The 27,374-nt window shown below is 44.8% G+C and overlaps 1 protein-coding gene across 1 annotated transcript; it reads left to right on the plus strand.

Moving 5' to 3' along the window:
- Positions 1-2,828: 2,828 nt before the first annotated feature.
- On the plus strand, positions 2,829-26,218 carry crim1 (cysteine rich transmembrane BMP regulator 1 (chordin-like)). Its single transcript, XM_068752295.1, has 15 exons — positions 2,829-3,126; positions 5,637-5,798; positions 6,055-6,228; positions 12,318-12,560; positions 14,614-14,793; positions 16,824-17,027; positions 17,947-18,075; positions 18,424-18,577; positions 20,164-20,285; positions 21,644-21,859; positions 22,929-23,144; positions 24,171-24,392; positions 25,087-25,209; positions 25,337-25,515; positions 26,027-26,218. Exons 1-15 carry the CDS (start codon positions 2,829-2,831, stop codon positions 26,216-26,218), a joined length of 2,814 nt encoding a protein of 937 aa, XP_068608396.1.
- Positions 26,219-27,374: the final 1,156 nt, after the last annotated feature.

A 27,374-nucleotide genomic window follows, 5' to 3' on the forward strand; every position in this document is an offset into this window, starting at 1 on the left:
CGGCCGTTCGCGCCACATGGTCACAGGATCTCTCAGGAGAAGGAGAGGGAGGGAGAATGAGAGGCCTAGAGCTGGGCATAATCTGGGATAGAGAATTTGAGCCATGACTGTCGGAATGGCGTGGGCTAAGTCACAATTGCTCTTGATGCCGATCGAATTCAGAAACATCTAAGTGTCATTACACTTTTAGAAACTGTTGATATAGTGAGGAGCAGCGAATGTAAGTCAACAGTTGTTCTTGGCTTTAAATCCATCAAATACTAAAATCTTCAAATAGAACTGCTTCGAGACAGAATATAAAGATGGGACTTGTATTTTTCTTTATATTTCACTCTGTTGGTACTCACCAGCTGTGATGAAGGGGGTATGGGTAGAGGCACAAGAGAAAGCCGGACAGAAGAGAAGCTGTAGATAGAGGAGGTCTACATGAATAAAGAAGTTATGTTCTGTGTTCCGTGTTGATCTCCTGTGAGATTAGTTATTCTGACTTCCTTAATTTTGTTCCCAACTCTTGCCACAGAGGTCCAAACAAATGAACACTGCAAGATGTGAAACAAGAGCGTCTGTGAGTCGCTCTGGATGGCAGTCATGGAAAAGAAAAGTAATCAGATCTGTTGATTATTGCCTCACAGCTGTCTGTTTCAGAGGAAAACTGTAGTTTATTGCCTTATTTTCCTCAAAGGGATTCAAACTTGTTTGTCAGTGGGCCTTGCCATTACCCCCACAGCTTGGCCTCCCTCAGCAAAGCAAGGCTCAGAACGACACCACACGCCAACAGATAAGTTAAGCAAGGGTGATTACCGGCACTGCACACATCAGATCCATGGGGTCTGCTCCTGGAGCTGAGCCGGGGTATACTTGTAATCAGGTGCACCACCACACGCTGCCCACTCAACACGCACTCAGTCACACGTCACACTCCATATTCTGCCCCATGCCCCCTTCAGCGTTGTGGTGCTGCAGCCAGTTAGTTTTCATCCAAGCTATCATTGCCACCTGTCTTCATCCCGAAAACACGTCTTTGCCACTTGGCGCCTCCGTAGTGTTGAGGTGTAAATCAGCACCCTGAACAGTGGATGGACAGGATTAATTATAAAGACAGTTCAAGCAATATTTGGAAGCCTATTCTTAAATACATTTTGTCACACATATTCACTTATAGGGAATATCTAACACTTCACAAGCTCTTAATAATAACCAGACCAGGGACTTCAAGTGTAGGAGACTGAGAAGCCGGTCTTCCTTTTTTGGTATTTTCCCAGAGATCTGTGACTCAGACCATCGTTGGCAAACAAACACTGAAGCCATTCAAGCCCCGCAAAGCGTCTTTTACTGCCTCACCTTTCCCCACTTGTTAATTCTGCTCAGGGACTCACGTACGTACACAGTGATTGTGCTCTGTTGTTGTTTTTTGTGGACATGACACTCAACAAATCGAATTTGTTTCAGCCTCATTTAGCGCTCTGTTTAAATTTAGGCATGAATAATTTCAAAGTGGTGTTAAATGGATTGTAAAATGCCACGTTCATGATCCAATGAAATATTCATAGAGATCATTAGTAGTATGGATGGAGAGAAGCCAAGAAGATGTTAAGGTGACCTTTCAGTTGGCCAAAAACCAACCCGACTGAGCTGCTAGATAACTCGGTTCGAAGCCCGTCACTCGTCGGGGATACGTCAGAAATGCCGGATTGGAGACTGAGACTATCCAAGGATATTCACTGATCTCTTTTCAACCTGTAGTGGGGTGTCTGGCCAGCGGTCAGCCAGTCATTTCATTCGACAAGAGCTTTGAGAGGAAGGAGGAGAGGGGGGGGATGGAAGGAGAGCCAGAGCACAAGAGCTGAGTTGTGTTGCAAGAGCTGATTATGCGTGCCGTGGGGCTGGTTTCCTGGATGCTGTGTTTGTGTTGGAGCGAGTGGCTCCAGGCAGATGCTGCAAATGAAGGAGACGCTGTTGTGTCCCTGATCTGATTGGCGTTAGAAGAGGAAATGAGTTCAAACGTTCAAACAAACAAACAAAAATACAAAACAAGATCACAATTCGCACGTTGATATGTGCTCTCTATTATTAATTGCAATTCTAATCAGCGCCTCAGAGCTGGCAGCCAAAACTATGTAAGGATTGAATTGTTACCATCCTAGTTATCTGAGGACATGATAATAGTGCAGCTCCAGAGTCTAGAACCGCCACATGGTCATACTTTTACTTAGTTTCTTCTTGATTCTTTGTGCGTAATAATAGAACCTTAAGAAATGCCACAAGATTGAATCATCCTATTTTCATCTTCTTTTATCACAAAACTACACTGACGTACAGAAATGGGAAAAGCCGCTCGCATCATTGCGCAATACAGAGAGACGAGTTACCGAACGAGGATGAATCGGTTCGAATCCTCCCTCCTCCCGGCTCCGTGTGACTGGTCCGCGCTCCTGTCAGTCAGAGGGGCTGCGCCGTTAATTTCTATATGCCTGTGTGTCATTAAGACTCCCGTTTAGTGTTCTCGCGTGTGGCTGTCAGCAGAGGCAAGCTGCCCAAAGCGTCTGTCTGGGACCTCAGCCCGTTCTCCATCAGGCACAGACGACGCGCGTACCTGCGGGACGCTGAACTCTGTGGATACCGCTGTCACTGAAACGCACCTCCGCTTCGTGGTATTGAAGTGCGCTGCGCGCGGCGCGCTTTAACGGAACCAGCGCGCCCCGAGGGAAGACGCGTCACAGAACTTTAAAGAGGGCTTTTCGTGGCTTTCAAGTGGGTCGAGTGAATGTGGGTTCATCATCTGATGCACGCAGCATTTATCCGGAAGCCTTCAGGAAGTCTTTTCAAACATGTTCAGCAAGTGCGCCGTTGCCTTATTGAATGTCCTTTTGGTGAGCCGGGTGCTCTCGGCTCATGAGTGCGCGCCGTGCAACCTCCGGACTTGTCCGGTCCAAGCCCCGCACGGCTGTGAGAGCGGCCGGACCTTAGCCAGGGATCCGTGCGGATGCTGTGACCAATGCGCACGACTCGAGTGGGAGCCCTGCGGCGGACGGGACTGGGCGCACGGCTATTGCGCCCTGGGACTGACCTGCGCTTCTTTTAACGCAACAGGAGCAGCCCAAATACCGGAAATTGGAGTTTGTAAAGGTGCGTTTTGTTCTTTGTGTATCATAGAACTTGTGACTTGTGAACTTCTGAAAGTTATTTAACAGTGAAATTGAAGAACAGTAGGCGCCAGTTTTTTTGAGAGGCAATAATCCTCTTCTTTGAAGAGGCTGGAGGACATCGCTATTCAAATGCCTGTTCGATCCTGGCCGTGTCAGTGTTTGCCAGGTCTGAACAGCTTTGACTGCCAGGAGAGGAGTCATGTTCAGCTTCTCTTTTTCCTTTCCAAAGCATCATTTACGCTCTACTCAGAAGCAAGACTGTAGGGCTGGTGGCAGAGATTTTGGCACCGGGTTACCCATCAGGCTCAGGAGGTTCTGTTGTCTTTCTTTTGCTAGTCAAATAGGCATTTATATTTATATTATTCTAATGTGATTTCTAATGAAAATCTATTTCATTCATTTGAGACAAAAATGACTTCGTGTGAGAGCAAAGTTGCGGACTGAGAATGATGAATGTGTTTTTAGAATCCAACACTCTTATTAAATAAATCAGCTGCCTGTTTCCCCTCTCTGTTGTTTGCATCAGGGGCTTCATTGTCTCAGTTTGCTCCTCTCATTCAATGTCCTGTGAATCCACAGCGCTGCACTGTTTAGCCTATTAGATCGCGAATGTGTTCATTTTCTGCGCAATCTGAGCAACCCTCTGAGCTTCAAAGAAATGAATGGCTCTCAGGTTCCTCTCAATGACTGGAGTAAGTAGCAATGGCCATCCTCTGAGGAACAAATAACCATGTGGAGGACCTCCCAGCCTCCTCACCTGCACTGTGTTCAGTGATTTTGATTGATTGAAATGGACTGGCGGGACTGTAGGAGAGAGTTAGCCGTGCTCAGTGGGCGCTTGGGTCCCCTGACCCTGCCCTCCCATCATCCCTCTGTGGGGGGGTCCATGTCAGGGAGCCACAAGGGCTTTCCGAGCCCCAAGCCATCCCAAGAGACTCTGTTGCTGATTGTGCCTCATGTACAGGTTAGGTTGGCGTCTGGCGGACAAATGAACAGCTTCGGAAGGAGCGGGAGACCTAATGACTCCTCTGATTGAGTTGTGCCCCCGTTCCTGTGGCTGCAGGACCTCGGAGTAGGGTACTGACCCCTAAATCAGACGCACACACACACACACACTAAGTATCCCAGAGGGTCTCTGTGGGGGTAAATCAACACCTCCCAGTGTGTTTTTCAGGGGCCACAGTAGGCAGGATGGTAGATGGCTGATCCCAGATTTCCCTCCTCAAGCTGAAAGGGTCTTAAAGTGATTAAACCCCCAATCACGAGTAGGGGGTGAATGTTTCCGCTTTCTGATCCCCTGCTTTTCTGCTCACACTTTTGATTTTCTGGGTGGCCATAATAGTGGGGAGAAGCAGCCACTTTACAGCACGAGTGAGATGATGCGAGAGCCATGGTGATGCATCACTTCATTTTGTGACACCGTGAATGTGTTTATGTGTATCGGCGTATTCGTTTCAACTCTAAATGTTTATACGGTAAGACAGTGGCTTAATCTTTGTGGGGAATTATGTTGTAGATTGAAAGAGATTTAAGTAAGGATTTTATTGTTATTTTACAACATTTTAAAAGCAAAGCCACAGAATTAATTTTCTTACCAGTCATTCCAAAATAAAATTCTCTGCAGGGGTGTTTAATATAACATGCTTTATTTCTGGTGGTATTGTTACAGTAGTTGGGCAAATATACCATGAGAAGCTTGTGCGTTTTGTGCATTGTTCTGTGTGTAGCTGTTTGGAGAAGAAAGCTGCAGTATTATGATAAGCTCCAATCACGCTTCCACGCTGATGCTTGAGGCCACGGAGGTAAATGCATGGGAAGGAGTTACTCAGTTACAGTTTGTCTCATCCTGTTTACTCTGCTGCCACTCTTAGCATGCTTGAACAACTGTGAAGGAGGTTCATTTGGGTGTATATGTGTGTGTATTCATGCATGTGTTTGAAAGGAACACTATGGGTGATGTGTATGTTGGGGCTCTCTAATCCCAGGGCTTTGGTGGTGACAGTCTTGGGACACACCCCTCCCACATGAATTCCCTCCTATGGTACATTTTTGTCCAACTTGGACCAAGATCCCATCTCTAGGGATAAGGCTTACCAGTTTGTGAGTGCAAGTGGCCTTTTTTAAAGAATAGGCGTTCCAGCAGTCAGCAGAGATGGAAACCCTGGGAGGCCCCCATGCTGTGGAACGAAATGAAACAAATGGACTCAATGGCTAAAGTAGCATGGCACGATTAGGAGGGAGGCGGGATAGGAGCTCTGAATCACACTAGTCACTTCAGTATTGATGGCGCCATGGCGATGTGTTGCAGCAGAAGATGTAAGTTGGCTAACCCTTCTGCTCTTTTGGGAAATAAATCTCTGTTTCTGGCAAATTGTGCATTGGGATTGTGCTCACACCCATCCCAATATATTAATATTCCAAGTTGAAATGTATAAACTCGACAAAATGACAACCCCTAAACTCATTTGTTCCATCTGTTGACTTCCCCAGTGCTCCCTGACCATCCAGAGTCAGGCCTGGAGGACGAACGCTGTCCCCTGTTGACAGGCTGCGACCGGGCAGGAGGTCAGTGTGTGTGTGACGCCCGACACTCGTGTTTGGGCTCCTTCACCTACCCAGACCAAGAAACCTGTATGAAACCCAGCAAGTCAGGTGGGCCCTCCCCTTCCATCACACATAACTGCTCGCACACACACACACACAAGCACAGAATCCATGGATGTGCTGATCAATAACAGATGTTACTATGAGGTGACTAATACTACTTGCATATCATAGTGGTGACACACATCCTAAGCTTTGTCAAAGGCTCCCCTTTTCACTTTGAGTGGTGTCATTGTTTGTGACTCATTGATGATTTTGTGTGTGTGTGTGTGTGTGTGTGGCTGTGGGTGTATCTGGATTTCAGAGGGTCGCAGGCATGAACACCGGGAAAGACACAGAGAGAAGTATGTGGGACCCTCCAACCCGGCATGCATGTTCTCTGGGTGTAACCTGACCGCCGAGGGTTGTGTGTGTGAGTCTCAGAGCTGCCACCACCACTTCGCCTACATCAACCGCAGCCAGTGCCAGGAAGCTGCAGGTAACCTTCAGATGACCTTTAGCTGGAACTGTCAGCTAACCGTTAGCTGCTTTCAGCTCCAGTGTTCAGTGTTGTGTGTGTGTGTGTGTGTGTGTGTGGGGGGGGGGTCTGGAATTGATAGATAATAACTCTAAATTGTATCATTCATTCATTCATTAAGGTCCTGAAAACTGTGCAGGGGATGACACAATTAATTGCTTGTAGCAATTTGGAGTCACATGTGGGACACCTCTCATTATACATTAAGAGTGGGGGGGGGGGTGGGAGTAGAAGAGAAGGAGGAAGAGAAAGAGAGCAAGATTAATGTTATAAAAAGAAAACAAGGAATGAAGTTAACAGTGGAAGAACGAACGAAGGTGCGAATCTAACTGACAGGTGTGGAGAAAGTATGAGAGTGATGATGGAAATGTGGGGTGTTGGAGATCCTCATGAGCGGCGCCACAGTCATTAAGGTGTAACTGTATAGAGTGTGTGATGAAGGCTTGCTGGGAGTTTAAATAGAGGGCCGCTGAATGCGTCTTCTCCCTGATTGACACTTCTGGGTAAATAGTGTTATTGGTGCAGGGTTTTTTCTTTTTCTTTTGGATTGCGAGGTGTCAATTAGAGAGCCAGTTGAGGAGTAGCAGCTGCATTTACAACGTTTAAAACAGCCAGAACACTTAGAGGAAAAAAAGCAAATACAGATTGAGTCCAAAGCATGTGACTGTGACTCTTTGTGTTTTTATTCACGTTACTCTCCTTTGGCACTCAAAGACCATTAGGAACGTGCCATGGAAATATATTTGTGATTATGCAGTCTCCAAATAACATGTAAGCCATTATAGATAATATTATAATTTGTTTTACTGAGGTTACAATGAAGATTTTTTTTTTTTTTCGGGCCCTCATCCTAAACCTGAGTTCAACGGATGACAGTTGAATCTCACACCAGTGAACACTGTAAACAACATTTCTCAGTAGCGTATGACTTCTCACTGCGACACACACACACACCCTTCTTATGGTCCCTCATTAACTAAGAGATCACGATGCGTGTGTGTGTATGTTATGTCTAAGTTTGCATGCCCATTTGTGAAGATGCACACGTGCCAGTATGCGATAATTATCTTGTTTGTGTAGACGTCTCGGCAAAGGTTTTCCCTTTGTCTGTCACCAGACAGAACTTCCTCTGCAACCATAGGGTCTTATTTGCTCAGTCCTCCTGGACTCCATAGCAACTGTGTCTGACAAGCCCTTATCCTGACGCATGCAGTTATTAAGATGTGTGTCAGCATGGCCTGCTGGTGTGTGACAGAAACTGTCATGCGAAGCCTTCTTCCAAGGAATGAACTTGCCTTTGCATGTGTTGAGAAATCCCGACAGTTGTAGAGCTACAAACTCACACATGGTAATGGTTTAGTTTCTGTCTGACGCACTCAGTGGTCTTGTCAACTCGCCCCTCTGCTGTGACTCACTGAGATCTGTTAAAACTCAACACTTTTTTTTCTGAGTTCAGTTACCAGAAATTGGCTCTTGTAGTATCAGGAGGATCCTGTTCTCTGCTGGTGTACATAGACCCTGATGTAATTTGGCTTTACATGTTCAATCGGAAGTAATATGGTATGCCAGTAGCCTTGCCCACTTTTCAGGGGGGGGAGAAGATGTGAGGAGGGAGGAGCAAGTCCAATGCAGGGAGATAGGAACCTGCAACACACCATTTTATTGAGGTATTTGTGTCAAACACGGCCCCAATAGGGTCTGTTTGGTAATTTTACACTCTGGGATGGTTTACATATTTAATTCATGATAAGGCCCCTGACTGCTATTTTAGAGGAATTCCCCTGCTGTTGCTCACTGACTGGAACAAGCTTGCATGAGTCAACACTGTTTAGGTTATTCACACAACTGGCATCACTTAATACTAACATTTCCTCAGAAATGGTGACATTTGACCCCGACTATGCTGAAGGAAGCATGTTGGCCACTCACTTGCTCCGGTGGACTCTGATGGGGAGAGAATGGAATGAAACGGACCAAAATGAGTCATGTGGAGGCTAATTAGCGATTAATTGAATGGAGAATCAGCGTCCACTATGATGCCTCGAAATACACAGAACTTGCCCACCTCCGTCCTGCCCTCTACCCTTGTAAAAAGGACCATTAGTTGTGCCTGGTTGCCGCCTCTTTGTGCAGACCTATTATTGTCCAGGCCAGACCGCCACTCGCTGGCAGGGGCGCGAGATGTCAGCGCCATGCTTGTGTGCCGCTGACAGTAGAAGCTACAGCCCAATTATTTTCTCGTGTATGTGTTTCCAGTTGTGTTGGTAAAGATTTTGAAAGAGTGAAAAAAGAAAAAAACCCTCTACTGCGGTAACTGAAACAAAGAACTTTGCTTTAAGGCATTTTGGGATTGCTGTCAACCCACTCATGGTGAGCCGCTAACCGAAACAGCTGGTGTTAGGCCCCCACCGAGAAAGCCAAAATACACACTCACAAGAAGTGTTAGACCATTCTAGCACCTCTGACCTTCAGTCCGCTCACCGGATCTCAACCTAAAGCCCGAGCTCATTGGTCTAGGAATAACCATTAACAAATCAAATACACACCAATTGTGACTTCAACCAAATCCTGTTGCTCTAAGCAACATTCCTCATATCATCAGCCTTTCTTTTCTCATTTACTTTAACAGGGAAGAGATCCATGTGGCAAAAATCCAAGTCACAGTTTGTGTAACATCTGTCAACACCCCAGGTTCCTGTAGAAATGTTCTCTCCATGTGCTACAGTTATTTTCTTACGTATTGTATTGAGCTTACACGTGACATCTCTCACCCAGACAGAAAAGAAAAGCTCCTCATTATTAGTCTATAATCTCATTGGCCATTGGCTGCAAGAGAAGGGTGTGTTTTAAAGGAACACACTCTTTGTACTCTTGCTAAGCACACAACAAACACGTAGACAAAAAATCTATGTGCAAATGTGCACCTCACTTTGGACTTTTGCATTACCTCACCCAAATATGGACATTTATACCTACAATGGTGTTACGTAGGACAATGTACTCACATTTTACAAGTACAAATATTTGGCAAAAGAGCAAGGCAGCACATGCAGGCGTGCCGTCTGCTGTAAGCCTATACTGCCGAGTGCATTGAACTCCAAACACCATGGTGTGAAGTTCCCACCAAGTGTTTCTTCTTGGTAACCCTGTCTGTGCCTTTTGGCCTGGACCCTCTCCCGGACCTGCTCCGCGGGCTTCACACACACACACTGATGCACAAAGTGAACAATGCTGGCTTTCTCAGCTGTAACTGCTGGTGGACACTAGGCCAGGCCCCCACAGCTTTTTACGTGAGCCGTCCCTGATGTGTCCCTTTAGTAACTTTCTAAAACCTGAGGACAGACCAGAAACCCACGGAGGGCAGCTGGACTGAGACAGCTTTGTTCTCCGTTGACTTGCATCCAAAGTCAGTCAGTGAACAGAACTCGCATTGTGCACTTTTTCCGTGAGTAAACTTAGGCTGTCAACATAGCCTCCTCTGCCCGACCGAGCCGCTCTGGTTCGAAGAAAGACTGCGCTCCTTGTACCCTGGCTCAAGGAGAAGAAAAAACTTATTTAGATTGGAAGTGGTTTTTTTGCTACTGGCTGAATTGCCAGATATATGAATTGTTAAAAAAAAAAACAGTGGGATATTCTATAGTAATAAAGCCATTTTCTCAAACATAGCATGTGTATATGTAGGTCTTTATATTGTTGCAGGTCGAAGGTTTTTCATTCTTTACTATCTTACGTTGGTACAGAAGCACATGTTGCGTAATCTGCAGAATGAATTTATCAAGCATAACAAATCAGGCCTTTTGTGTTTGTGCAGGCTGGAGTATGGCCACCATTGTGATACAAAGTTTGTTTCTGTGGTTTGCTGACTCACTAATTACAACCATTTATTCTCTGAGATAAAACATAAACAGCTCAGGAAAAAAATCAATTTACTGCTGAATTTTTCCATCTTCTCTGTCTGCCTATTGTGCTCATAAATGTACCAGCGAGAAAATTATATTAATTGGACCTGCAAGGGCTGGACGATTTCCACAGATGGATGCAAAGTCTTTTCATTTGAATGACAATGGTATGTCTGCCAGCTGCTTTTCTCAGCACTCTCTAACCCCCCGCCATTATTACAGCTGAAAGAGTAATGGAACTCATACAATACACTAAAAGTGTTATTCAGTGTGCATTATGCACGATCGTTCCAGGTTTTTTTTTTCTTTCTACAGTTTAAACAGTTTGAGGTTTTCATATGCAAAACCAGGCTTCAAATAAATGCAGACTTTACTGGTAGTAAAACATTCGCCAATCAGTGTTTCCAACTGAGGTTTATTTAACTGAAGCACAGGAATGAGGCCAAAAACCGTTAAAAGGGTTGTACCCTCCCTTAATTCAGAGGTTTCCCTTCAATTTCTATGACACTATTCAGTTTATCAATGAGAGCTTTGTGGCAATCCTCACTGTTCCCAGGTCACTTGGATAAACAGTATAGTGCAGATACGTCACACTCCTGCTGTATTTATCTAGAGCCATAAAAACTTTTCCCCTATCCCCAAATTCTGTAAGAAATGCTACCCCCACCCACCAAAATAAAAGAGTTAGAGTATTAAAGTCCTGCTCCTCCATTTTTATTCTGGGTCAGGTAGATATAAAACAGCCAATGAATCACAGTGCAAAGAGTTCTCACAGGGCAAATCCTTTATCGAGAGTTCAGAAGTCTAGACCCGGAACTGCTCACTGATTCAGGTTCCCTAGTTTGTTGCAAAACCCAGATGGATCCGCTTATAGGTCTTAAAATGTCAAGGATGAGGGTGCTCTTCTGGGAGACTCATGTTGTGCTTATAGAGCCAGCACGACTCTGGGAAGACCATCAACAAAATCCAGCTACTGGAAACAGTACCAAAGCCTCAAGCATAGTTGGCTAATCTCAGCCTGTATCATTCCCTCTCCTCAGAGACCTTGTGTGTGAAAGGATTGTGACGTATTCTTGCTAATTAAGTCATAATCTGCTTCATTTAACTTTCTTATAAGGCACATAATCATTTGCTGGCAAATCGTCCTCTTTAGATGTCAGTGAAGACTTGTAAACATATAATTACCAGACCGTCTTAATTCTCATCCATCAAGATTTAGTTGGTTAATGCAGAATTCCAGTCTTCTTCTCAACTGTCAAAGTCCCACAAAGTATGTATTGAGTGTGCTGTCAGTAGGGGGATCTGGGAATTTACTTAGTGATTGACAATTATAGGACAGGAATCAAGTTTGCTCTTCCAACCCTTCTTTTCTGACTGCACTGTATACATTACAGTGGCACCGAGAACCAAAATAAATACATCCCTTTGGTTTGGGTAATCCAATCTTTGTAAGGTAGCTACTGTTCTCATACAATGTCTGTACAGAGGGGTGCTCTACTTTTCTTTTCCTGAACAGGTTCCAAAATACACCCCTGAGCCCCCTAGGCAAGATTTCCTACACCCCATCGCCCCTTTCCTCCCTAACAAGGATATCAGAGCTATTTCTCTGGCTCTGCTATATGAATAGACAAACACTTCCTGGTATGCTAAGTGAAGGGGAGATTCTAAGATGGCAAGAATAAAAGCTTATGTTTTGGGTTGACAAGTATTAATGACTGGTTTTAGAGTGTGAGACTTTTGGGCTGTGAACAAGTCGAGCCGAGCTGGGTGGGATCATAATCCCATGTACATGACATGTGGAGAGCCAGCGGGCCGCTGTTGCTCCTCTGATTGGATGCTGTGAAGCTGTGACAGACACTCGGTGACCGTGTCAACTCAGCTTTTAAATCGTAGCACTGTCCCGAAGTCAGTGGCTGCGCTGACACAACGCGATCCAACAAACACAGAGCACTTACATGCAAGAACAGAAAAAAACTCTTTCTGCAGGAGAAGCATTTGGATGCTATCAGAGCCTTGAGGAACTGGCGCTGGTGCTCCTGGTTTGAAGCTGACAAATAAAGAATGCACCCAAACTAAACCTGTTTTTTATTTTTTTTTGTATATGCCATCTGTGTTATCATATCCTAAAGTGTCCATGTCTCTGTGTTTCAGAGGAGCTGAGGTGTGCCGGGGTGATGTGTCTGCCTTTGCAGCTTCCCTCTTGCCCCAAAGGGTCAGTGTTGACCAAGAGTTACACCCCCCCTGCTGATTGCTGTCCCTCCATCCCACCCCGGTGTACCTGTGACCTCAGCGCCTGCCACAAGCCTCGGTGCCCAAGTGGGCAACGTGCCATTCCACTCAGCCAGGCCACCGGGCAGCCAGGAGACTGCTGCCATGTATTTGAGTGCCAGAAAGGTGATTATGCTGAACTACACACCACTTGATCTGTCTCAACTGGGGATAGAAATGGCCCAGTTGGTGTAAGATGCATTGCCTTTGAGGAAGCAATTATTTTCCTCAGAGTAAGGGTTTCCTCTCTGGTGATCAAATGTCCAGAGATGAAAAGGAAATCTGCTGATTGGCTAATAACCATTGGGTCATTTATCAGGTGGAAATTATGCCTTCCAAGGTAAGGGCAATGGTTCCAAGGCGTCTTTTCCCTGGTATATATCAGGGATATTAAAACCAATAATCTGATTTGAGCTTGTACATAAATTTCTGACTTGGTCAGAAAGAAATAAACTGAAATGAAAAATGGCATCCAAGATCACGTGCACAGAGACTTCTCTGATGTGGCCCAGAGGCTGCCAGGAAGGCAGGGATGTAGACGGTGGTATTAGTTTGTTTACTCTAGGCTCCCAACAAATATTTGCTGTTTTACCAACAGAACAAATTCCCATTCTGGCCCCACCACATACATAAATGAGTGCTGTGTCCTGGAATTAATGGACTTAACAAGCTCAGTGACCAGAAAAGTGCTTAGACTACGATTTTGCTCAACAGAAGTGCAGTGTCAAAGGGTTCCTGTCTGGTCACACATCGAGAGGGAAAAGGTTCAACAGTTCATCGATGGGAATGCTTTTTATGTGCTCCCATCTACCAGTGGAAAGGGTAATTGAGACCGGCAGGCCGGCGGGGGCTGAATGGCAGCCGTGGGGGCCATGGGATCAGTGATTTGATAACAAGTGTCTGCTGCTCTTTGCGTTTGGGACTTGATGCCTTTTGTGTTGCGCCTACCGTCCGTTAGACCTGCATGACTGCACATTGTGTCAGAAAGCCCCAAATGGACAAGGACGTATTCCCCCAGACACCCCCCCACGGACACTTTAGGGTCCCCCCAAAACACTTGCTACAAACACCTTATTGACGACATACAATATGAAGTCTAAGTAGTTTTCAGAAATCAAACCTGTTCTCTTTTGGAACACCTTTCAGCGCAGATCCCCCCCATCATGTTTACATTTCAGGCTTGGACTGATTAAACTTTTTCCATTGCTCATTTCATATTTAGTCAGGGTCAACGCAGTGACATTAAATCCCACCTGAGTGTTTTGGCCTCCATGGACAATAGATTTTCCGTTGGTGCCTGATGATTAGCTATCTGAGTGGCAGACTCTAACCTGGCAGCAACCTCCTACGCTGATGTCACCTGATGGTACAGATAAGCCTCTTTGAGCTTTTGTTTTTAGCTGTGATTGTGGTTTATCAGTACTTCAGCTGGGGCATATTCTACATCGCTCCACTGCACGAGTAAAGGTTTGGGGCTGAGCATGTTCTTTGGAGATTTACTGTCCAGCCCAGCAGTAAGCTGAGATCACTTGGCTAATGGTTCCGTGGGAACGCAGCATCACGTTGTTCTAAAGACATGACAGCCATTTTCTCAGAAATTTATGAATAGGTGGGATAGTAATTTTTATTTGCTTTTCTGACCTGACACACGTAGATTTTTAACTACCATCATTAATTTCCTACGAGGTAAGTCACCCTGCCCTACTTTTAATGCATCTGGCCCACCTGCTTTGTATTAGAGTGCTGGTTGTCGGGAGGCATGGGGACATGGGGACATGGACACCTTGAGTCTGCACTCAAACCTATGGCCTAATCTGGAGACAAATCACTGGCCCCACATTTGCCTGCATTTTTGCAACAATACATTGTCCCCAAGAGGACACAATTACAGGCAACGGTGTCCACCTCATCACCATGTGGCTCAGATAAACAGTTCCACCAATCACAATTTTATTTTTAAATGTCTATGAATTAGTTGCATACAGTTGTGAACGCCTCTTGTCGATCAAGCTTGACATTTGAAGATGAAATCCAAAATTGTTTCAGTCATGAGGAAAACATGTCTGCGTTAATCTCCACAGTGTGTTTGTAAACAATCATCGCCACATGTTCTTCAGTTTGAAGATGGCAGCAGCTGTCATCTGGCATCTGTTTAGTTATTCCTTGTTCCTGTCCAAAGTCTCTCCCAAGTGTGTCCACAATGGGAAGGAGTTTTCTGAGGGAGAAGTGTACCGCATGGACCCCTGCTGGCTGTGTCAGTGCCGGGGAGGGATCTCCTTCTGCTCCAAGGCAGAGTGTGCTGAGCTGGACTGTGAAAATTTCTACATCCCAGAAGGGGAGTGCTGTCCTGTCTGCATAGGTATGCAAACATTACACAATTTATTTATTGTTATTTTGTCAACATATGGCTACTTTTTCCTCTTCTTTCACATTCTCCATCTATTTCCCAATCTTTCTCTCTCTACCAATCTCGCTCTTCATCCTTCTTGAGTCTTGGACCTGCTTGAGGTTTCTGCCTGGCAATAGGCAGTTTGTCCTCGCTATCGTCACCATGCACTTGCTGATCGGGGATTGTCAGGTCTCTGTAGAATAAACTCGGTCCAAACTGCCTTTAGGTCATTTTTGTTGTGCTCTGACTTTATAGAACTACAACTGACTACTTAATTCAACATTTGCAGTACTTTATTGTACTAAAATTGAATGATTCTGTTTTCAGAGGTGTAATATAATAGTCATGCATTGTAGACAAGAACAGTTTTGCAACCAGATGCAAAGTTTGAGGTTATATCTGGCATTTACCTCCACTGACTCTATCCCAATGGCTTCGTCATGCAACCGACTTCAATTTACCTGGCGTGCAAGAGGCACACAAGAGCCAGCCTGGAGCTCAATACCACTGAAGGGACTTCATAACAAATACCCTTTTTTTAGTGTTCAACTTGGCTTTGCAATATCTGGTCTGGCATAATGATTGTAGGGGGGTACCCGCAAAACCACATGTGCCCAAAGCCAAATAAGGAGCTATGATGTGAGATTGTTATAAAATGACATATGGCAACCATATTAAAGTCTGAGACGGTAGCCTGTTTTGGCCCCTGCCTGCATGGATACCATTGATCGGGTGCATGACACAAAGAGCTAGACTGCACAGGAGATCATGTAAAGTCAGGGTTGGAAGTACAAGTGGAAAAGGCTGCCTTTTAGATGATATTAGATGCTGTTGGTTTATGTTTGCAAGGCAGTTGCAAGACAAGATAATATTCAGGTCCAATTGTGATGTAATGTGACAAAAGAAAGCCCGTTTGCCAAAAGTTGAAATTGATGTTCTGTTCTTACACTGAAAATTTGGTTTTAAGGCTTTTGGAGCTTGGCCAGGATATCTGGACCTCTGCTGCATCACCTTCATCCACTCTCCACTCTCTCTCTTTTTTTTTTACGTTTCTGAATAATGGTTATGGTACACGTAATTTGAGGCATACACAGTGCACAATAAAGAGAGAGGGACGATAGATCCTGTTTAGGTTAATCACAGCCAGATGGACAGAACCTCAACTGCCAGAACTCAAGTGAGATCTGAAGAGGCAATGGGACTCTCATGTGCACACAGCAAGCTGCAGCAAACACACAAACACACAGATATATGGACACAACTTTGTTTCACACCTAATCACAGAGAAAATGCTGAGGCTACCTTCTAACCTCACTCTTTTACCAATAAACTGTGTAACAAAAGCAATTAAAAGTGTTTATAGTGAATGAAAAATGGCCTTCAGAGCCGGGCTCAGGAATCTTACATCACCTCAAGCTGAGCAGCGTGCCGTCACAGATTGGCTTTTAAATTGGCCCAAAACTCCATGGGTCCCACTTTAGACTAATGATTGCACAACACGACTGGCTGCTTTCTTTGCTTTGGAGTGAAATTTATGGTATCAAACGCAGACCTAGGCATTGACGTTTTGGGGTCACTGCTGAAACTCACATTGATAACTTCAGGCTTTCAGGTGAGCGGACAGAGTGAGGACCAGCAGTTACGAATGTCCGCTGTGATTTCTCGCTGGGGAGGATGCAGCAATACCCCCCCCCCCCCAATCACATCTGTCTCATATCAACATCTATCCCTTTGTGTTATGTCGTTGCACAGAAGGTTCGTTCACTCATCTAAATACATCATCTCTCTGTAGGTCTAGGTGAGAAACCAATTATCTCGTTAGATCCCTCACGGAGTACCCTGTGTCTCTCTCTCTGTTCTGATTCTGGCCCTTGTTAATCCACTTCCATTAGAGCATGTACTTTAAGATACACGGGACTTGTCGTTTCAGATTGAAATCATATTTATGGTAGCCAAATAGAACAATAAATGTGAGTTGTTTTTCTCTCACCTTGCCTCAGATGTGGAGTTACTGTCGATTGACAGCACTAAAGCCAGCTGCTGGGTCACTAACAAGCTGCGAGTCCATGAGGAGCAGTGGAAAGAGGATGACTGCACCTTTTGCCAGTGCGTGGATGGAGACCCACACTGCACGGCCATGGCCTGCAAACAGAGCTGCCAGAACCCCGTCAAGATTCCTGGAGAGTGCTGTCCCTTCTGTGAAGGTATACCATCATTGTATTCAAGCCGAATAGCACTTGTCTTTGCTATTTACCACATATAGTATATTACTAACATCTATATGAGGCAGGCACGAACCCACATAACGCATGTAGGAGGCTCCAATGTCATTTCTCGGCTTTGCTGCAGAGGCCATGTCAGCATGGGCTCATTAAAGGGGAGGCCATGAAGCATTCTTCAAGCTGCAGGGTTCTTTGTGTTCCTTTATTCCTCCTGCCCGCCAAAATGAGACCCACCTGTGTGTGAGGCTGCGCCATGCTTTTAAAGCGAGAGGCTGCATAATGGAAGTGGATCCTTTTTGTGAGTGTAATTAGTTACAGCTCGTTGGACTGCTCCTTCCACTGAAACGTGGAAAGGGCGAGCATAACTATGGTCTATCTCTGGGTGTGTGTGTGTGTGTGTGTGTGTGTGTGTGTGTGTATCCTAATTATGCTCATCTATTGTCGCTTCACAATAAAGCTGGCCGTGATTCAAGAGGGGTTTGAGTGCTCATCTGATTTCTGTCCCAGACATACCCATCCACTTCTTGTCCTAGAACTGAAACATGCTGTGTGGAGGCATTCAGCTTATTAATGGGAGCTCGCTCAACACAGTAAGACAGACAGGTATAATACCCCTTACTGTGCAACCCACCCTGGTGTAATTACCCTGATTTTATCTGTAATTACTGTTTACTCCAAAATAAGAACAGTGTAAATAGGTAGCAATTACAGTTGGCACAAATGCACTTATGAGGTATTACACCTGAGGGGATCCGAGCACAAATACTGCTACAAATACACAAAACCATTTGTAAAAGAAACCGCTGTCTGTTGTCACCATTACCTGTATTAAAGTGAATTATTTCCCACTGTTCTAACCTTGCAGAGTTGTTACCCTCTGTCGCCTCTTGTCCTTCTGCAGAGCCTTCTTATGAAACAGTTAGCCCCATGCTTTGCCCTCCCCTGGAAAACTGCTCCTTGTCTGGGAATGAATGCCCATATGGCTTCGAACAAGACAAAAATGGATGTCTGCTCTGCCAGTGTCTCAACAGTAAGTAGCTTGCCTCACAAATCTCCCGAGACTGACTCACAGAGGCCAGGAATGTGATGCATTTCTTCTGATGTGCAGCGTCATGTGGCTTTCGCATTGACAAAGTGGAAATGCAGGGTTGTGTTTAAATATTTTCTCATGTCGCTGTCAAACAAATCTAACGACCACTTCCTTAAGACCACTACAAAGGCATGTTCATATTCCTGACAGCTCATTTGGCTGCAGTCTATGTAAGATTAATCCTTCACAAGAATGTTCCTGTGAGCAGCGCCGTAGCGTCTCATGCCGTCATCTGTGACGGATTGTTGCATACATGATCAGAAGACTTCTCTCTCTGGACTCTCTCAGATGACTCCTGTCCTGACCTGGGACAATATTGCTCCCTCCAATGTCCAATGGGATACGAGAGGGACGATTTTGGCTGTGAGGTGTGTGAGTGCAGCATCCCCATACCCAAGTGCCGACCTTTGACCTGCACTAAAACCTGCCCCTACGGATATGTGTAAGTACGCCCCGTGAATCCATGGGTTTCTCATTCTCTAAGTCCACCGACACTCATTTGTTGACCATGTTTAGAGACATCTGTGCCTTTCAATGACGAGACATGCAGATTTATGATGAAGCTATGCACCCGCAGAGGAGAGAAACCTTTGAAATATGATAAGATGTCATGTGAAAGGTGATAATCTGGGGCTCTTTGTATTTACTGCTGAAGAGATTTGCTCCTGTCAGTTGTCATGGTTCAATAATTAGGCTAGTGAATGTTTAGTCCTCCTCAAGAAGGATTTCGAGCAGAGCTATTCCAGCAGTAGAGTAGTTTGACATACGAGATGGAATGGCCTACCTTGGTGGCCAGTCTCAGGTTTGTGAGTGCATGTTTGTGTGTGAGTACATCACTGTGAGGTCCTTCCAAGCCTCTCTCTCAGCCCCCTGTGCACCCTTCCTCTTAATCCCATTTAAACCGATCAAACATCTGGAAGTGCTCTCCACTGGGACGCTCGGTCCTCAGGCACCTTTCAGGTCATAAATAATCATCCTGTTTCAAAACAACAATCAAAAACACATCAGGACAAAAGCGGCTTTCATGAACCATATACAGTTAGGATTCTTCAGAGGAGAGGAGAGGTCTGATATCCTGCCTTACAAGGCAGATCTGTCTTCTAACTCAGGATCTCTGCTTGCAGCCGCCACAAAGTACGAAAAGGCATGATGGACCTCTTTGTTTGTTCCTGTTGTATTGATGACATCCTGCATCGTACACGGCTATATGCATGTGCAGCCATGGGCTGGGGACTCCTGAGGGATGTTCTCAGGGTTACTGAAGGAGTGTTTCCCATTCTTCCTAGTTCAGTCTCATCACTGTGACCTCAAAGGTTATGAATGGCATCACCGTGCCGTGCTAGCAGGCCCCGTCCCAGGGCCGTGGCACCCAGTGCCCTGCTATCCATTCCCTATCTTTAAACAAAGCCTTGCTCCAAGGTCACGGCGCTCTCTGTCTCTGTATTTGTGCTCTGAGGCACTGGGCAAACCACCACAATGTCATTTCAATGTTAATGCTGCTTCAGCACGGAGAGGCGTCTCCGTTTGCTGAGCGTCTTCACGGGACACAGCACGCATACACGAGTTGGAGCACTCCTTCCATCTGTGCTACCCCTGGCAGGTGAAGATTAATTGAGTAATTATCTGGGCCTAATGAGGCCGCTGCATCATAAAACAAGTGTCATTACTTACCTCAAGAGAGCCTAGTTAGCTGAAAGAGGGTGGAATGAGTGGAGGAAGTCTGGAATGAAGAGCAGACACGGTCTTCTTTCGGCTGGTGTAGGTATTTTACCCCCCCCACCCCCACCTCACCCCTTTGCCCTTCACACCTATCTCCTCCATTTGTGAGATTATCCCTTCAACATTGCTCTGTTTAATGACTGGTATGAGGTGCCAGTTCAAACACAAATAGCTGTGTGTGTTTTAGGGCAACTACTTCCTGGATTCTACTTGTTCCATTTCAAGTATATGCACTGCACAGGACAGGCCTTGTTTTCTGCACAATATTCTCTTCAGTAACTGCTATGTGTCTGCGTGTTACCCCCACAGGAGGAACAAACATGGCTGTGAGATGTGTCGCTGCATTAAATGCCCTCCCTTTACCTGTGACAAGCAATGCGGTGACGGCTATCGACATAACAGGAAGGGCTGCTCCATCTGCATGTGTAAAGGTAACTAATAATAATATTATTATAGAATAGTTATAATATTAATCACTAACAATACTTATCATTTGAACTGACGGTGCTCAATTCTCACTTTACTGATTACATTTATTTCTACAAGTCTCTATAAACAAATTAGTCCATTTGTTCTAATGATAACTTCTGAGAATCCATACGTGCTTGCGTCTCCTAAAAATGCCAATTTATGTCATATAATTAATTATATGATATAATTATAATTATATATATATATATTTTCCCACTTTGTTCCAAGAGTGAAAGGAAGCAAGAAAACACAAATCATCTGATCCTGTATATAAACTTTATTAAATCTTGAAGGACTATGTGTCATGTCACTAAAGATGACACCACAGACGGATGAACAGCAACAGCAGGAAGTTGCAGCTGCATCATATCAAAGCTGCTTAAAGCTGTCTGACATTTTATTCGTCACGTTTGGTATTATTGTTAAATGACGCCACTTTCAAGAATAGATCTTGCTTACTTGTGACATTTTTAAAGGGGAAAAAAATACCACATGTTTTATAATTGTATAACATATGGTATTTAAGGCTAAAAAAAGGCTGGAGCTCAGAGGATGCAGTGCTTCTTTTTTACTGCAGCTGGAAGACATAGAGGGGCTCTCTCAGCGGTGCTGGTTTTCTGCCACCAAGCTGCAGCGTTGGTTTCCTGTGACCTTCTGGTGCTCTGTCGTTGAAAGATTTATGTTTGTTTTGGTTCCTGTTGGTGTCTAGAATCATCCAGGGGCTGCATCTGTAACTCTAATTAGATTCCCACAACCTCATTGGAAGCGTGCAGATGCCCCATTCATGCCCAACCACATTTAATCGGATTTATTTATTTTTGCCAATTTAGCTTTATTATAAATACGTGATCAGAGCAGCTGACTTTTTGGCTCCACATGCACACACACACACATACAAAGAACTACCTCCTACAAATAAACTGCTGGTTACCTGAATGTGAAGCCTCTCAGTCTTTGTGCAGGCTGTTAGAATATTTAGGGGTAGAAAACTTTTTATGGCAGCACGATCATCCATAAAATGTGTAGAGACATGTCAACATCTGCCTGAAAGAAAGGTTTTATAGGCTAAATAATGAATTGGTTCTTCAGACACAAATATGTGATATAGGAAGATCAAAGATTCCTAATTGGTGATTATTCTAGTCGATGGAAGACAACAGCAGACCCTCATTTTAACTGCAATTTATAGATTTTATATAGATTTATGTCCTCAATGAAATTTCCACTTGGAATTTAAAAGGCTCTTTGCCAAAATAGGTGATGATTGTAGCATTTTTGTACAGCTATAAAGTCAGTGCAATTTATTTTGTGTCTCCAGAAAGTAGCCACGTCCCAACCACTCTTGCCCCGGCCCCGATGCCCTACTGCCTCACGTCCAACGGCCTCCGATACGAGGAGGGTGACAGCTGGCACGACGGCTGCCGTGACTGTTACTGCCACTCCGGACGGGAGATGTGTGTGCTCATATCCTGCCCAGTACCCAGCTGTTCTCAGCCAGTTGTGCGACCCGACCAGTGTTGCCCCACATGTGAGGGTATGTCAGTGCTATTTAAACATTTTTACTCCAGTTTTTAGATTATGTATGATACCAGTTTTAATCTACAGTGGCAGGTTAGGTAGAGTGGACAACTCTGGTTAGAACCAGCAGTCACCTTTAATTGAGCCACACACACACACGCAACTTAAAACCTGTACACATAATTTAAGGTTACTGCATTTGAATCAAGTGGATCCAGATTTTTATTCCCATGGAATTTAAAGCAGGGAAATAAATCAGTAATCAGTAAAAAAAAAAAAAAAAAAAGAAAATATTGTAATTGCACACAAGAAGCAATTGTTCAGATTCTGTAATATGGTGAAATAAACTAAGAAATATATATATATATATACATAAACTGTTATGAGCTGAAACCGGTTTCAGATCTGTTTGACTGTTTCTTGTTCAGGTTCATCCCTTGAAATAGCTCTGCTATTTTTTCAGATATTTATGCAAAACTTGATTGCCTTTTAGGAATGACTTCCAATCGAGACACATGCCTTGCCTGTACAAATTCTCACACACACACACACACTGCAGCACACAGTGTTCAGTCCTCTATTGGCTCATTTGTGGTTTGGATCACGCCTCAAACTTACTGGCCACTTAAACTCTTAAACACACAGTCTCTTGTTCCTCTAAAAATGGAAGGTACACGGATCCACACCCACACATTTTTATCCATAACCCTCCAACTCATGCGGAATATTTATGGAGGAGTGTCTCAGTTGGTTGTTCAAATATTTAGGAATGAAAGAATGTCTACAACCTTCAGAAGCACCACAATCTGTAGTCAATGGACAGCAGGCTAAATTTATGCAGATGTCTGCTGCTCCGCTGGACAAAAGATGTTCGGATAAACACAACTTGGACTTCTCCACATAAGCCAGAGCTATTTTTTGGATAGGGATATCCCATGTGTCCTTATTCTACCAGCATAGCTCTGTTAAGTCTCTCAAGATAGTTGCCTCACTTTGCCATGTTGCAGTTATTGCTATTGGCTCAATAAGCGTGTGGCAAACATGATTGTTTTATTTCTTTTTTCTTCCATCTTCTTCAACTGTAGATGAGTCTGGCAGTGGTCAGTTAGAGGGGATGGACATGGTGGTCTGCAGAGCGCCCGGTGGGGAGTTTTACGTGGAAGGGGAGACCTGGAACCTGGACGAGTGCACACGCTGCACCTGCAGAAAGGGACGTGTCCTGTGCGACACTGAAGTGTGCCCCCCGGCTGTCTGCCAGACACCAATCAGGAACAAGGACACCTGTTGCCATGCATGCCCAGGTAAATGCAGATGAGAGAAACACCCCGGGGGTGTGCGAAGTTGGGTTAATGGGTAAAAGTATAAAGCTGAAAGGCGTGCTACCAGCATGTGGTTTCAAGAGGTCTCACATGTTGCACTCTGACAGCAGTTTTATGTCGTACACTCAGACTCATAAAGAAACCAGCCAGGACCAGTTGGCTTTACATAGCGGCCCCACCGACAGGCAGCAGCACATGTGGACCGCGTTCACCCAGCAGCCCACAGCAGATATTCATCATAACATTTATATCTGGGAGGACAAGAACGCAACAGAATTTGCTCAATTTGCATCATGGGAATAAAGTTATGTCCATGACAATGCAATGCATACTTTATTTACAACTGTTCCCAAACAGCCAAGGTTTCTCTCACACACTCAGAGTCGTCACTTCTTGCGCACTCCCCAGCATGAGGCCCACAAATCAGCGATGCATGACCGCGCCTGAGAGCTGCTCCTCGAGAATGTCAGCATGCCTTATCGCTGCATCTCGCCTCACAAAAGCAGATTGTCAGAGACCAGCCTTTGATATATGCATGGGCATGGTCGCCAGGAATGTGGGAGTAATGCACATTTCGCTGACAGGCCTCTGATGTATGTGTACTGCAGAGTACTCCAAAGTATGCATGTTGACTAAGTCTTCAAGGAAGCAGCAAGGGTCTAATGAGACAGAGACATAAAGCTTCTGCCATATGGATTCACTTTTAATTGTACTTAACATACAGCAAAGCTTCTTATTTTCTTTTACACACCCCTAGGGGGGAAGATAACCGTTACAGATGGAGATGCTACACAGCAACGCAGGATTCCTGCAGAAGCTGGCCTCTCCATGCAGTCACATGCAAACAAAATATTCAGACAAGAGAAATGTTGTTTTTTTGTCAAATATGTCAGTTCAAATGAGCCAATAAGAAGAAGTGAAACATAGCTGACATCCATTCACACATCTTACCGAAACCTTTGAGTATTCTCATTATTGACTTTGTGTCATAACTGTGTGTGACCACAGACGAGACGCTGAGTCCCTTTTTGCCAGTGAACAACAGCCAGCAGGAGTACTGCATAACCAACGACGGGGACGTGCTGCTGGCGGGAGACTCCTGGAAAGCCAACGCTTGCACCAGCTGCACCTGCAACAACGGCACCATTCAGTGTTTCTCTCAGCGCTGTCCAGCCGCCAACTGCAGGGTGCCCGTCTTACGAAAGGGCCAGTGCTGCCCACACTGTCTCGGTGAGTGTCTCGATCCAGAGAATGCTGTCTTTATGAGTATTTGTTTCTTTTGACTGCGAGTTTATGGCCTATATTCCAAATGTGGTTTATATTGCATATTAAAGTATAGTTTATGTAACACTTCCACAAAAAGAGACGAAGTGTCAAAGTTGTAGAGAACTGCCATCCGTTTACGATACGCGGTACCACTGGAACAATGCTAACGCAACATGGCAGGAACAGTGTGCGGTCTCCTGGCGGAATGTGCATTTAGGTGGGTTTTTTTCGGTAGATGTAGCCATTCTGGCGCTTCACATCTATTTGCAGCAACATTCCATGTGATATACACACACGCGAAAACATTCCCCGAGCATCCGCACATTTACACGAGTTTCCTGTCTCCTGTCTGAATCGGATCACAACACACTCCGTGCGGTGGGACAGGAAGCCAAAGCCCCATGTCAGCTTTTCCTATAGAGGAAAACATCAGCCTCGACTCCCATTGTCCACCCTGATATGGTGCCGCTTCATGAGACCTGTGTTTTCCTTATTTGCCCAGTTTCAAACAAAATATTTTTATATAAGGCTTCTAAAAAAGGTATGATATTAAAAAAGGTATTAATACAGCTTATCGAGTGAGGGACCAGGGGGTTCATACACCAACACACGGTTACGCCAGAGATATCAGTAATGAATCGCATTCCTGTCTAAACAGAAATCACAACGTCTTCGCCAGTTACGCTGTCCACAAACGCCGCCAAGACATCAGTCAGGGTTGCAGTGGAGGATGCCGTGACGATCTCCACTCTCGCTGAGTCTCCGATCGATGCTTCCACAGGTAAACGCTCATTAAATGTCCCCACACACACTCCCCTCCATATTCCCTTTCATGTACTGTGTATTACTGTAGTAATGTCATTTTAGTCCTGTAGGACAGATAAGTCAATATTGTGTGTTTTCCACAGATGAACCAAGACTGAGTGAGAATTACCCAAGTCAGACAGAGGTGGCCCTCATCTACCAATCGGCAGCATGGATTCTTACAGGTCTTCTCTTGGCCATCATCATCTTCCTCATTGTGGTGCTACTCATCAACAAGAAGAAGAAGTGGGTGCAGATGCCCTGCTACAGCGCACCAAAGAAGGTGAGCAGTTTTCAGATACTACTACTGCTATACTTTCGATTTGTCCCGTCAGGGGTCGCCACAGCAAATCAACCTTCTCCACTTCACCCTGTCCTTTGCATCTCCTCTGGACATGTCCAAACCATCAAAGTCTGTCCTCTCTGACCTTGTCTCCAAAACGTCTAACCTTCACTGTTCCTCTTATTGTCTCATTTCTAATCCTATCCAACCTGATCACTCCCAAGGAGATAATAATAAACTCCCCTGTCACTCCTACTGCTCACATTATTATGAGTAAATCACTTAAATGACCTCATTAATATATTACAGCCTGTGCTGGAGCTCTCATGACATTAGGATGTAGTTTAAAGTTGTCCTGCACTTTAGAACAATGTCACATCCATCATATAAATGTCCAATTATTACAGGAAATGAGATTATAGTGTCAGAAAAAAGTGCTGCCATCTATGAATGGAAATATGACTTCCATTTATGGATGGTACTTTAAATTATTTTTTGTCTTCTTGTTTAGACGGTGATCCTGAAGAAGCACATAAACAACGCGGTGGTCTACATGGAGCCGTCCAAGGAGAACAAATTCCAGAATGTGAAGAATGACTGTGGCATCGTCCATTTATCCCCTGAAATGACCTCCCCTTGTATGGACAAGATGACCATTCCCAGAGCCAAGCTGAACATGGGCAACGACTGGATGCCGCGCTAAAACAGAAACTAAGAACTCCAATCCTGCAGATCAGAGCTCCCACTCGCTCTTACTGCTGTATCCAAGGTGATCAGTGCAGTAGTGTACACACACACACACACACACACACACACACGCAACTAATCATGTGTCCATATACTGTGTTTGGATCTCTGGGTGGAGTAGGACTCTGGGAGGTGGATGGACATATGGACTCATAAAGGACACGGCCACTCTGGGCTCCGTTGTAAAGCAGAGGAGGAAGCCAGAGAGGCCTCTCTGTCGGAATCAGACTTTGACTGTGAACATTGTGATATAATTGCATATGATTGGCTCCTTTGAAACTGGAGACAACAAGATGAGCATTAAAAGCTTTAGGACGGGGTTTTTCTTGCATTTCAAAGGGGGTGTTGAGGACGATGCCCCCCCCCCCCCACACACACACACACACACACACACACACGACCTGCAGGGAGATCAAGTAACTCATCCATTTGGATCAGCATCCAAATCATGGCAAGTCAGCTGGCTTTATATAGACTCCCAGACCTGAACCCCGTCTTTAGAATGTGTGGTTTTGTATTCTACAGTATTTGTGTTTATTGTAGTGTTGTTCTCAGCCATCTCTTGTTTTTATCGTGTCTCTATGGGGCCTGATTGAAAACACCAAAACGTCAGTCCTAACATTTCCTCTGATCAAATTCAGGAAGGACACACTTTGCAAACAATATATTTTCTTGCGCCATCAAACAACCTGAGCCATTCCAAGACTCCAACACACTGATGAAGCATGAACTTCCTGCATGGACACGCAGCCGATGTCTGAAAATTCACCTTCCTGCTCAGCATCTTCCTTTTTCAGCCGTACTTCACCTTCTGAAATAAAGCCATTGAGGCTGGAATGATGCTCATCCGGGAAGACTGTCATTTTTTTTTTTCTATCTCATGGCACCGGATGCTTTGAGTGGACCTTTTAGGAATGTCCTTGATAGCTTGCCTCGCTCCATAACTTCATTCACACCTATGTGAGCATGTTTGCAGTGATACCTTCTGGGTATCTTGCATCCACAAACTATGTTGGCCCATATCGAGGTGTTCAAAAACAGGAGCATGTTTTTCCAGTGTTAACGTGGACTGGTTTCTACATCAGTCGTGCCTCTCATCAAAATTGCCAAGT

The sequence above is a fragment of the Brachionichthys hirsutus genome, chromosome 18 (assembly GCF_040956055.1).
Source record: "Brachionichthys hirsutus isolate HB-005 chromosome 18, CSIRO-AGI_Bhir_v1, whole genome shotgun sequence".
NCBI lineage: Eukaryota > Metazoa > Chordata > Actinopteri > Lophiiformes > Brachionichthyidae > Brachionichthys > Brachionichthys hirsutus.